The sequence below is a fragment of the Sapajus apella genome, unplaced genomic scaffold, assembly GCF_009761245.1.
Source record: "Sapajus apella isolate SASKATOON/1434 unplaced genomic scaffold, GSC_monkey_1.0 scaffold99, whole genome shotgun sequence".
In the NCBI taxonomy this organism is placed as follows: Eukaryota; Metazoa; Chordata; class Mammalia; order Primates; family Cebidae; genus Sapajus; species Sapajus apella.
The window spans coordinates 1,622,679-1,635,412 of record NW_022437039.1 but is presented as its reverse complement, the minus strand read 5'-3'; the positions used below and the strand labels follow the sequence as shown (position 1 = coordinate 1,635,412).

The window sequence follows — 12,734 nt, the reverse complement described above, 5'->3', positions numbered from 1 at the left end:
TTTTTTTTTTTTTTTTTTTTTTTTTCTTTTTCTTTGGGACGGAGTTTCGCTCGTTACCCACGCTGGAGTGCAATGGCGCGATCTCGGCTCACCGTAACCTCCGCCTCCTGGGTTCAGGCAATTCTCCTGCCTCAGCCTCCTGAGTAGCTGGGATTACAGGCACGCGCCACCATGCCCAGCTAATTTTTTGTATTTTTAGTAGAGACGGGGTTTCACCGTGTTTACCAGGATGGTCTCGATCTCTTGACCTCGTGATCCACCCGCCTCGGCCTCCCAAAGTGCTGGGATTACACGCTTGAGCCACCGCGCCCGGCCACTGCAATATCTTTTATGATGGAAGGCAGTCACCCCCCATCATCTCTGTAATATCCTGTTGATTACACAAGTTGGACCCATTCAATGTGGGACAGGGCTACGCAATTGTGTAAATACCAAGAGGTATGGCTGGGGACCGTCCTGGGGGCTAACTATGCCACTCTCCTGGCTGGCTAAGCTCAGGGATGTGGAGTTGAGGAGGGGAGTCTCTGAGGGACCATGGCAGTCATTCATTTATTCATTCATTATTTACACTGCCAGTGATGTGCCAGACCTGGGGAAATGTCTAGAGAAGTCATAGCCCCTACCTCAATTAGCACAGTGTAGTAGACAAAACAGTTGGTCCAAAGACAGTGTTACAGGGTTGTTGCAATTGAGGTGGCTAGTATGGCCCAAAGAAGTTAGATTGTTTAAAATCAGACAGCTCTGGGTTTGAGTCCCAGCTCCACCATGAGCAGCAGCGTTCCCTGAGGGGAGTATAATAACCTCTCTGAGGCTCACTGTTCTTCTCTGTGAAATGGGGATCTATTCACTTATTAACTATGTATAGGGCAGGTGCCAAGAGTGAGACCCTGTCTCAAAAAAAAAAAAAAAAGACATTGTAGCTTCTTTCTTCCCCTCTTAGATCATTTGCTCTGGGGAGGTCAGCTACCATGACATGAGGTCACTCAAGGGGTCCTAAGGTGGAGTCCATGGGATGAGGAACTGAGGAGTGTTAGCCACTTGAGGAATCTCCTTTGAATTGGCTCATCTAGCCTCATTTGAGCCTTCAGACGAGACCAGCCCTGGATGACATCTTGACTGCAATTTCATGGAAGACCCTGAGCCACCCAGCTAAGCTGCTAGGTCACTCACAAAAGATTTTTTTTTTTTTTGAGATGGAGTTTTGCTCTTCTTGCCCAGGTTGGATGCAATGGCTCGATCTTGGCTCACTGCAACCTCTGCCTCCTGGGTTCAAGTGACCCTACTGCCTCAGCCTCCTGTGTAGCTGCCTCCTGAGTAGGGATTACAGGCATGCAGAGGTTAAAGCAATTCTCTTGTGTTGATCCCGGGTTCAAGCCTCCTGCCTCAGCCTCCTGAATAGCTGTCTCCCAAGTAGGGATTATAGCATGAGCCACCATGCCCAGCTATTTTTGTATTTTTACTCGGGATGGGGTTTCTCCATGTTGGTCAGGCTGGTCTTAAACTCCTGACCTCAGGTGACCTACCTGCCTTGGCCTCCCAAAATTCTGGGATTACAGGCGTCAGCCACTGTGCCTGACCTCACTCCCAAATTCTTGCTCCTCCTAAACTGGAATCATTTGTTGTTTGCAGCTGCTAAATTCTGGCTTAATGTGTTAGGAAGCAAATGAAAATCCACACAGGGGCACTCACCTTGGTGTTCATGTCCTTGCTGAGCTGCTCCACAGTCTTCTTCCAGTTGTCCTCATGGATCGTGACCTTGAAGAGCATGTCCTGAATCATCTCGTTCAGCTCCAGCGCCACGGTCTCCAGGTCAGCTCGGTTTGCCTTGCCTGCCAGCGCACTCCTGTCAGCTTTCTAGAGAGACAGGGAGTTCAGGGAGGTGAGGCTGCTGGGATAGAGGAAGGCAAAGCTGGGAGATGGACCCCTTGGGTCTGTTGCTTCTAGTTTGGGACTCTGGACTTTTAGCCTTGGCTTAAATGCAATCTTGACATAAAACCCAAGGTTTTCCTATAACAGGGAAGTTGCTGTGTGATTTTACTATTATTTTTTGTTTTTGAGATAGGATCTTGCTCTAGGTTGCCCAGGTTGGAACGCAGTGGTGGAATCATAGCTCACTGCGGCCTCGACCTACTGGGTTCAAGGGATCCTCCCACCTCAGCCTCCTGAGTGGCTGGGACTACAGGTATGTTCCATAATGCCCAGCTAATTTTGTTATGTTTTATAGAGATCTGATCTTTGTTCTCTTCTTTTTTTTTTTTTAGAGATGGGGTCTCACTATGTTGCCCAGGCTGGAGTGCAGTGGCTATTTACAGGTGCCATCCCAGTACTGATCAGCACAGGAGTTTTGACCTGCTCCATTTCCAACCTGGGCTGGTTCACCCCTCCTTAGGCAACCTGGTGGTCCCCCGCTCCTGGGAGGTCACCATATTGATGCCGAACTTAGTGCAGACAACCGAGTGGCATAGCACACTACATCCCAGAACTCCTGGACTCAAGCGATCCTCCAGCCTCAGCTTCCCAAGTAGCTGGAACTACAGGCACGCGGCACCATGCCCGGCGAGATCTGATCTTTCTATACTTCCCAGGCTGTTCTCAAACTCCTAGCCTCAAGTGATCCTATCACTTCGGCTTCCCAAAGTGCTAGGATTACAGGCATTAGCCAACCCATGGACAGCTGATGTGTGATTTATTTATTTATTTTTGAAACAGAATCTTGCTGTGTTGACCAGGCTGGAGTGCAGTGGTGCAATCTCTGCTCACTGCAACCTCTGCCTCCCAGGTTCAAGCGATTCTCCGGCCTCAGCCTCCTGAGTAGCTGCGATTACAGGTGTGTGCCACCACGCACAGCTAATTTTCATATTTTTAGTAGAGACGGGGTTTCACCATTTTGGCCAGGATGGTCATGATCTCTTGACATTGTGATCTGCCTGCCTCAGCCTCCCAAAGTGCTGGGATTGTAGGCATGAGTCACTGCACCTGGCCTGATGAGTGATTTTTAAGTTCGCACAACAGAGTGTTAATAATCCTCAGATGCTGAAAATGGGAGTTGATGTAACACCTGTCTTCCTTCCTTCCTTCCTTTCTTTTCTTCCTTCCCTCCCTCCCTCTTTCCTTCCTTCCCTCCCTCCCTTTCCTTCCTTCCTTCCCTTCCTCCCTCCCTCTTTCCTTCCTTCAATCCCTTTCTTCCTCCCTCTTTCCTTCCTTCCTTCCCTCCTCCCTCCCTCTTGACTGCCTTCCTTCCTTCCCTCCCTCCCTCCCTCTTGCCTGCCTGCCTGCCTTCCTTCTTTCCCTCCCTCTTTCCTTCCTTCCTTCCTACCTTTCTTTCTTTTTTTGAGATGAATTTTTGCTCTTGTTGCCCAGGCTGGAGTGCAACGGCACAATCTCGGTTCACTGCAACCTCCACCTCCCAGGTTCGAGTGATTCTCCTGCCTTAGCCTACTGAGTAGCTGGGATTACAGTCACCTGTCACCATGCCTGGCTAATTTTTTGTATTTTTAGTAGAGATGGAGTTTCATCATGTTGGCCAGGCTGGCCTCAAACTCCTAACCTCAGGCGATCCACCCGCCTTGGCCTCCCAAAATGCTGGGATTGATTATAGGTATGAGCCACTGCATCTGGCCAACTCCTGTTTTCAATATGAACAAAGGCAGAGGGAAGCTCTGGAAGGCTCGGTTTCCCTGGGTGGGAGACCCGGGGCTCAGGATGGGGGAGCAGGCAAGGCAGAAGAACCTCTGCTCACTCACCTCTCTCAGCTCCTCCTCCATAGTGCTTTTATTCACCTTGTTCATTTCCAGTCTTTTGACTTGAGCCTGGAGATTCTAAGAACAGAAGCACAGGCCTGTCTGTCATCCTGGGGAGCCTTGAGGATAGAATGCCCACCTCCCACCTCCACCACTGCCATGTGCAGGGGAGGGACAGTGGGCTATGTAGACAGCAGGCAGGTGGGTGTGGGCATTAGGAGATTCAGGCTCAAGGGCTCCAGGTGCCCAGATGAGAAGGGAAGGAACGTGGGACTTGAGACAAGCTGTCCCCTCAGAGGTGGTATCATCATAGGAACTTTCCCGCATGGGGAGTTAGATCCAAGGAAGGAAAGCACAAGGCCATGAGGACGATGTCGCTCACTGGATGTTTAAGGCATATTTACCACTTCTGATGTGTAATGGGGTCCCAGCGGGAATTCCAGTCTATCAACCGAACATTTACCAGATGCCACACACACTGTGCCCAAGTGTGAGGGGAAAACCTTACGTCCCATCCCCACAACTCCACAAAGAACCAACTGCCTGCATGAATTCAATTACTAAATTCCCCTTGCATAGGAGCAGCAGCTGATCTGCTTGGGAAACGCCTCCATTTCCCGAGTTCCTGCAAAGCTGCAAACAGGCTTCTACTTCTCTCTTGCTGTCGGGTCTCCCTCTCACGCTTAGGAACAGAACTTTTAGCTGGAACTCAGCTGCCCAGAATCAAGACTCCATTTCACAACCTTCCTTACAGCTTAGTTTGGCCACTGGGATGTCAATGCAAATGAATGGGTATCTTTTTTTTTTTTTTTTTTTTTGAGATGGAGTTTCGCTCTTGTTACCCAGGCTGGAGTGCAATGGCGCGATCTCGGCTCACCGCAACCTCTGCCTCCTGGGTTCAGGCAATTCTCCTGCCTCAACCTCCTCAGTAGCTGGGATTACAGGCACGCGCCACCATGCCCAGCTAATGTTTTGTAGTTTTAGTAGAGACGGGGTTTCACCATGTTGACCAGGATGGTCTCGATCTCTTGACCTCGTGATCCACCCGCCTCGGCCTCCCAAAGTGCTGGGATTACAGGCTTGAGCCACCGCGCCCGGCTGAATGGGTATCTTTAACGTTTTTCTTTCTTTTTTTGTTTTGTTTTGTTCTATTTTTTTTGGGACAGAATCTGCTCTGTCACCCAGGCTGGAGTGCAGTAGCATGATCTCAGCTCACTGCAACCTCTGCCTCCCAGGTTCCAGAGATTCTCCCGCCTCAGCCTCCTGAGTAGCTGCGATCACAGGCACCCACCACATGCCTGGCTAATTTTTGTATTTTTAGTAGAGACCAGGTTTCACCATGTTGGTCAGGCTGCTCTTGAACTCCTGATCTCAAGTGATCCACCTGCCTCGGCCTCCCAAAGTGCTGGGATTACAGGCGTGAGTCACTGCACCTGGCTCCAATATGTAGTTTTCTATCCTTCCCCCACTTATTATCCTGAGTCTGCTGTGTCCATCATCCTGCTCTGTCTGCCTTTGCACACCCAGGGCTTAGCTCACTTACAAGCGAGAACATGCAGGCTTTGGTTTCCATTCCTGAGTTGCTTCCCTTAGAATAGTGGCCCCTGCCTCCATCCAAGTTGTTCCAAAGCTAAGGGAAACCTTGAGCCGCCAGAAACTAGGAGAGGCGAGGAGGCTCCTCTAGAATCTTCAGGTGGAACACAGCCTAAGACACCTTCATTTCAGAATTCCCGCCTCCAGAAGAGGGTGATTTGCCACATCAGCAGCAGGGAACTGATCCAACCAGCAGGTGGCAGAATCAGGATTCAAACCCAGGCACTTCTATTCCAAAGCCTGGGCTCTGAACCGCACGCACGCCAGGCGACCTCCAGCAGAATAGGCTTGGGCTAATTTCTTTGCTGGAGTCTCTGCCTCCTCTTTATTTTTTTTATTTTTAATTTTATTTTTTTACTCAGCTTGTGGCCCCACTGATGAGCTCCCCTCCACCCTATGCCTCCTCTTTATTTTAATTTTAATTTTTTTATTTTAAGAGGCAGGGTCTTGCTCTGCCACTCAGGCTGAAGTGAAGTGGCATAAGCACGGCTCACTGCAGCCTCAACCTCCCAGGCTCAAGCAAGCCTCCTGCCTCAGCTTCAGAGGAGCTGGGACTGCTGGTGACACCACTCACCTAGCTTTATTTGTTTTTAGAGACAGGGGTCTCAGTATGTTGCCTCAGGCTGGTCTGGAACTCCTAGGCTCAAATGATCTTCTCACCTCAGACTCTCAAAGTGCTGGGATTACAGGAGCCACCATGCCTGGCCTTATTTATGCTTTTTATTTTTATTTTTTGAGACAGAGTCTCAGTCTGTTACCCAGGCTGGAATGCAGTGGTGCGAGCTTGGCTCACTGCAAACTCCACCTCCCAGGCTCCAGTGATCCGCTATATTCATGCTTTATAATCTTGTTATTTTGGCTGAGTGAGGTGGCTCATGCTTGTAATCCCAGCACTTTGGGAGGCTGAGGTGAGTGGATCACTTGAGGTCAGGGGTTCAAGACCAGCCTGGCCATCATGGTGAAACCCCATCTCTATTAAAAACACAAAAATTTGGCTGGGCACAGTAGCTCATGCCTGTAATCCCAGCATTTTGGGAAGCCGATGCAGGCAAACCACTTGAGGTCAGGTGTTCGAGACCAGCCTGGCCAACATGGTGAAACCCTGTCTCTACTAAAAATACAAAAAATTTGGCTGGTTGCAGTGGCTCATTCCTGTAATCCTAGCACTTTGGGAGGCCAAGGTGGGTAGATCACGAGGTCAGGAGTTAGAGACCAGCCTGGCCAACATGGTGAAACCCTGTCTCTACTGAAATTACAAAAATTAGCCGGGCATGATGGCACACATCTGTAGTCCTGGCTACTCGGGAGGCTGAGGCAGGAGAATTGCTTGAACCTGGGAGGTGGAGGCTGTAGTGAGCCGTGATTACACAACTTCACTCCAGCCTGGGTGACACAGTGAGACCCTGTCTCAAAAAAAAAAAATATATATATATATATATATATATATATATATATATATATACTCCACTACCACCCCCTGCACACACAAAAAGGCCTGGATGGTGTCTGTTGACACTGTATCTTGCCAGTGCCCAAAATGGCACATCGTGCAGCATGAGAACTCAATAACATTTGATGTATGAATGGATGCATGAAGAAGAGGGTTTCTTGCACTCACTGTAAAGTTCCTAACAGTTTCACACAGAAATCCAGGATGGCAATAGCAGTGGTGCTTCCCCGCTGTTGCAGAAGTTGCGGCAGAACCATGCCTCCCTCACTTTACTGGAAAAGTTAAACAGAGTTGTTGATCTCTTGCAGTATGTGGTCATTTCAGAAATATTTAGGCTGGGTGGAGTGGCTCACGCCTGTAATCCCAGCACTTTGGGATGCTGAGGCCAGAAGATCAATTGAGCTCAGGAATTTGAGACCAGCCTGGGTGACACACAGAGACCCTGTCTCTATTTTATTTTTTTGAGACAGGGTCTCACTGTGTCACCCAGGCTGGAGTGAAGTTGTGTAATCACGGCTCACTGCAGCCTTGACCTGGGCTCAGGTGATCCTCCCACATCAGCCTCCCAAGTAGCTGGGATTACAAGTGCACACCATCATGCCCAGCTGATTTTTTTTTTTTTAAGACGGGGTTTCACCATGTTGGTCAGGTTGGTCTTGAACTCCTGACCGCAGGTGATCCGCCTGCCTTGGCCTCCAAAGTGCTTGGATTACAGGTGTGAGCCACCGCGCCCGGCCAATTTTGATATTTTTTTAGAGATGGGGTTTCACCACGTTGCTCAGGCTGGTGTGGAACTCCTGGGCTCAAGTGATCCTCCTGCCTCAGCCTCCCAAGTGCTGGATCACAGGTGTGAGTCACCATGCCCAGCTCTTTTTTTTTTTTTTAAAGAAATAGTTAATGTGTTATAAGCGCTGTTCCTAGGTCTTCCAGGGTTAATCTTTATAAGCAATTACATCTTTTGTTTTTTGAGATGGAATCTCACTCTGTCACCCAGGATGGAGTGCAGTGGTGCAATCTTGGCCCACTGCAACCCCCCACCTCTCTGGTTCAAGTGATTCTCCTTCCTCAGCCTCCTGAGCAGCTGGGATTATAGGCACCTGCAACCATACCTGGCTAATTTTTTTGTATTTTTAGTAGAGATGGGTTTTCGCCTTGTTTGGCCAGGTTGGTCTTGAACTCCTGACCTCAGGTGATCTGCCCGCCTTGGCCTCCCAAAGTGCTGGGATTACAGGTGTGAACCACCATGCCTGGACAGCAATAAAATCTTGATAGCACAAGAATCAGGAAGTAAGGACAAGGGTTATGGGAGAAGAGACATGCTCTCTTTTGGCACACTTGGCAGGGCTTCATCACCTTCAGAGTCTTTCAACAAGTGACAACTGTGGACATGCGGGCAGACACTACAGCCCCCACTTACCCCAAGCAGGGTCTAGCGTAGCACTCGGTGCACGTCAGACATGCTGAATGGAACTGGCTCCAGCTCCATGGAGAAAGGGCACCAAGACGACCCCAGGACACAGTGGCCTGGGTCTCTCTGAAGAGCAGTGTTGGCAGGAGACCTGGCTGCTGGCCAGTGGAGCACAGTCTGAACACGTACTCCTGTGTGCAGTCCACCCACACTCCCTCTTCTGGCATCCCCAGAGACGGCCAACCCTCCTGCCCACCCCCACTGCATAGGCTGTGAATTGGTTCTCCTTTAATGAGTTATTTTCCATTCAAAGTTCCTTGAGTGCTTCCCAGCCTGATTACACTGTGTGCCGACCTCGGAGGCAGCGAAACGCTATGGGCTGGCCTTGGTCCCTTTTTCACCGCACACCCCAATGCATCCCAGCAACAGCCCCCATGCCATGGGATCGGAAGCCTTCATGGAAACAACCTTGGTGGGCTGTTTTGGGGTTTTTTTGTTTGTTTGTTTTTGAGATGGAGTCTCCCTCTTATCGCCCTGGCTGGAGTATGATGGTACAATCTTGGCTCACTGCAACCTCTGCCTCCCCGGTTGAAGTGATTCTCCTGCCTCAGCTACCCGAGTAGTGGGGATTACAGGCACCTACCATCATGCTTTTCTAATTTTTGTATTTTTACTAGAGACGGGGTTTCACCACATTGGCCAGGCTGGTCTCGAACTCTTGACCTCAGGTGATCCGCCTGCTCTGGCCTCCCAAAGTGCTGGGATTACAGGCGTGAGCCACGACTCCCGGCCCTTGGTGGTGGATTTTTTGTTTTTTGCTTGTTTCTTTGTTTTCTTTCTTTGAGATAGGCCTTGCTCTGTCACCCAGGCTGGAGTCAGTGATGCAGTCATAGCTCACTGCAGCCTCAACCTCCCAGGCTGAAGCAATCCTCCTACCTCAGCCTCCATGCATCACCATGTCTGGCTAATTTTTAAATTTTTTTTGTAACCCCTGAACACGGTGGTGCATGTCTGTAGTCCCAGCTACTTGGGAGGCTGAGGTGGGAGGATTGCTTGAGCCCAGGAGTTTTGGGCTGTAGTGTGCTATTCCAATCCTGTGTTGCACTAAGTTCGGCATTAACATGGTGACCTCCCGGGAGCGGGGGACCACAGGTTGCCTAAGGAGGGGTGAACTGGCCCAGGCTGGAAATGGAGCAGGTCAAAACTCCTGTGCTGATGACTGGTGGGGTCTCACCTGTGAATAGCCACTGCATTCCAGCCTGGGCTATGTAGTGAGACCCTGTCTCAAAAAAAAAAAAAAATTAAAAAATTTTTTGTAGAAACAGAGTTTTGTTATTTTGCCCAGGTTGACAACTGGCCTCAAGCAATCCTCCCTCCTCATTACAGGTATGAGCCACTGCATGCAAAACACTAGAATCACAGGTGTGAGTCAATACATCCAACTTTTTTTTTTTTTTTTTTAGGTGGAACTTTGCTCTGTCGCCCAGGCTGGAGCGCAATGGTGTAATCTCTGCTCACTGCAATCCCTCCTCCCAGGTCCAAGTGATTCTCATTGCCTCAGCCTTCCAAGTAGCTGGAATTACAGGTGTGTGCCACCATACCCTGCTAATTTTGTAATTTTTTGTTTTAGAAGAGATGGGGTTTGGCTGGGTGAGGTGGCTCAGGCCTATAATCCCAGCACTTTGGGAGGCCGAGGCGGATGGATCACAAGGTCAGGAGTTCAAGACCAGCCTAGCCAATATGATGAATCCCTGTCTCCACTAAAAATACAAAAATTAGCCGGGTGTGGTGGCACATGCCTGTAGTCCGAGCTACTCAGGAGGCTGAGGCAGAAGAATCACTTAAACCTGGGAAGCAGAGGTTGCAGTGAGCCAAGATCGTGCCACTGCGCTCCAGCCCAGGCGACAGAGCGAGACTCCTCTCAAAAAAAAGAAGAGCCATGTTGGCCAGGCTGGTCTCAAACTCCTGACGAGTAAGCCATCTGCCTCTGCCTCCCAAAGTGCTGGGATTATAGGCGTCAGCCACCTCGCCCAGTCCCAGCTAATTTCTTATTTTTGTAGAGATGGGATCTTTCCGTGTTGCCCTGACTTGTCTGAAATTCCTGGCCTCAAGTGATCCTACCACTTCGACTTCCCAAAGTGCTGGGATTACAGATGCCAGCCACCACACCCAGCCTAAATATTTCTTTTATTATTGTTTTTTATTTTTATCACCCAGCCCAAAATGTCAGTAAACATTTCTGCCACTTGCCCAGGGAAATGTTAAGAACATAACAGTTGGCACAAGAAATTCTCTTAATCACTCATTGAGTCATTCAGCAAATGTGATGGAGGCTTCATTACCCCTCCCCTTCCAGGAGCAGGTGACACAATGGTCAAAAAGATAAACACTGTTCAGGCCTTTCTGTTTATATGGGTGGGGGGGTGGGGGTGAGATTCGTTTGCTTTTCATTGAAGTGTAATTTACACACAGTAAAATGCCAGTGAAGTCCCTCTGGTTCCCAACCTCAAGGGCAACCCCACCTTGTATAGAACCTTCAGGAAGGGTCTGAAGGTCTGGGTAAGGAATTCTCCCCTTGCCAACCCTTCTCCAGCCTGCCCAGACCTTCTAACCTTGAACTCATCCATGCGAATCTGCAGTTTCTCCACTGCCTTGTCCAAAATGATGTAGTGATCCTTCACTGTCTCTATTTGATTGCCCCAAATTCTCTCAAGTTCTTCTTCCTAAAAGGGGGAGACACAGACACTAAAGGCCTCTGCTTCCGAGGTCACCATGGCTGGGCCGGGAAGGGGCCTGAGGGAGGGGTGAGGCCAAGAAGAATGTACCAGAACAGGCTGGGCATGGTGGCTCACATCTGTAGTCCCAGCACTTTGGGAGGCCGAGGGGGGGTGGATAACCTGAGGTCAGGAGTTTGTGGCTAACATAGTGAAACCCTGTGTCTACAAAAAATACAAAAATTAGCCGGGGGTGGTGGCGGGCCCCTATAATCCCAGCTACTCGGGAGACTGAGACAGAATTGCTTGAACCCAGGAGGCGGAGGTTGCAGTGAGCTGAGATCATGCCACTGCACGCCAGCCTGGACAACAAAGTATCCATCTCAAAAAAAAGAAGAATGTATCAGACCAGGGTGCCTCCCAACTGCCATCTTTTTTTTTTTCTTTGAGACATGGCCTTGCTCTGTCACCCAGGCTGGAGTGTAGTGGTGTGATCTTGGCTCACTGCAGCCTCCACCTCCCAGGCTCAAGTGATCCTCCCACCTCAGCCTTTAAGTAGCTGGGACTATAGGCAGACACCACCATGCCTGGCTAATTTTTTTTTTTTTTTTTTTTTTTTGTAGAGAAGGGATCTCACTATGTTGCCCAGGTTGGTCTGGAACTCCTGAGCTCAAGTGATCTGCCTGCCTTGGCCTCCTAAAGATTGGGATTACAGGTGTGAGTCACTGCACCGGCCCCACCTGCCATCTAAATAGCCACCTGAGAAACAGGAGAACCATGCAGCCCTGCACCTGCCGGCTCCCCAGCACAAGTGGACCCACTTTGCAAGGCGGCAGCTGCCTTTGCGGCTGGCTCGCTTCCCCCCAGCCTCTTTTCCTACAGGACACAGCTGCGCCTGAGAGGGTGGAGGGGTGTCGGGGGGTGTCAAGGAGTCTTCCGTCAGCTCACCTCAAGCCATCATTGCCACAAAAGCACTTCGCCAGAGACACTGACCTTGAGCCTGGATTTCTGGAGGCTGCCAATCTTTTCTTGCAATATATCCACTGTTGCCCCAAGGCTGGAAGGGCCTCCCATACTGGCTGAAAACAGAGGATGGGGAGGCTGCTGGGAGCAGGGATGGAGGAAGATGTTTCTGCTGGACTCTAGCTGCTTCTCTTACGGGGCATCTCAGGCAGCACTGCCCAGTGGAAAAGCACTGGGCCTTTCAGCTCATGTCACTTTATTTATTTATTATTATTTTATTTATTTTTTGAGACGGAGTCTTACTCTGTTGTCCAGGCTGGAGTGCAGTGGTGCAATCTCAGCTCACTGCAACCTCCCTCTCCTGGGTTCAAGCGATCCTCCTGCCTCAGCCTCCTGAGTAGCTGGGACTACAGGCAAATGCCATCACATCTGGCTAATTTTTTGCATTTTTAGTAGAGACAGGTTTCACCATGTTAGCCAGGATGGTCTTGATCTCCTTATTTCTTACACCATTTTTTGAGACGGAGTCTCACTCTGTTGCCAGGCTGGAGTGCAGTGGTGTGATCTCAGCTCGCTGCAACCTCCAACTCCCGGGCTCAAGTGATTCTCCTGCCTCAGCTTCCTGAGTAGCTGGGACTACAGGTGCCCCCCACCATGCCCAGCCTAATTTTTGTATAAAAAATTAGCCAGGTGTGATAGCACTGCACTCCAGCCTGGGTGACAAGACTGAAACTCCGTCTCAAAAAACAAACAAAAAAATTAAAAAAAAAAAATTTTGTTTGTTTGTATGGAGACAGGGTCTCACTCTGTTGCCCAGGCTGGAGTGCTGTGGCACGATCTTGGCTTACTACAACTTCCGCCTCCTG

At 49.8% G+C, this 12,734-nt stretch overlaps 1 protein-coding gene across 1 annotated transcript in view; it reads right to left on the bottom strand.

Annotated features, from left to right (window-relative positions):
- Positions 1 to 12,734, bottom strand: part of CUNH16orf96 (chromosome unknown C16orf96 homolog) — a 49,182-nt gene that overhangs the window by 15,088 nt on the left and 21,360 nt on the right. The window contains exons 6-9 of the mRNA XM_032257999.1: positions 11,899 to 11,984; positions 10,804 to 10,914; positions 3,744 to 3,818; positions 1,690 to 1,854 (exon numbers count right to left, since the gene is read on the bottom strand). Of these exons, the coding sequence (XP_032113890.1) occupies positions 1,690 to 1,854; positions 3,744 to 3,818; positions 10,804 to 10,914; positions 11,899 to 11,984 (437 nt within the window). The remainder of the gene's footprint in view (positions 1 to 1,689; positions 1,855 to 3,743; positions 3,819 to 10,803; positions 10,915 to 11,898; positions 11,985 to 12,734) is intronic.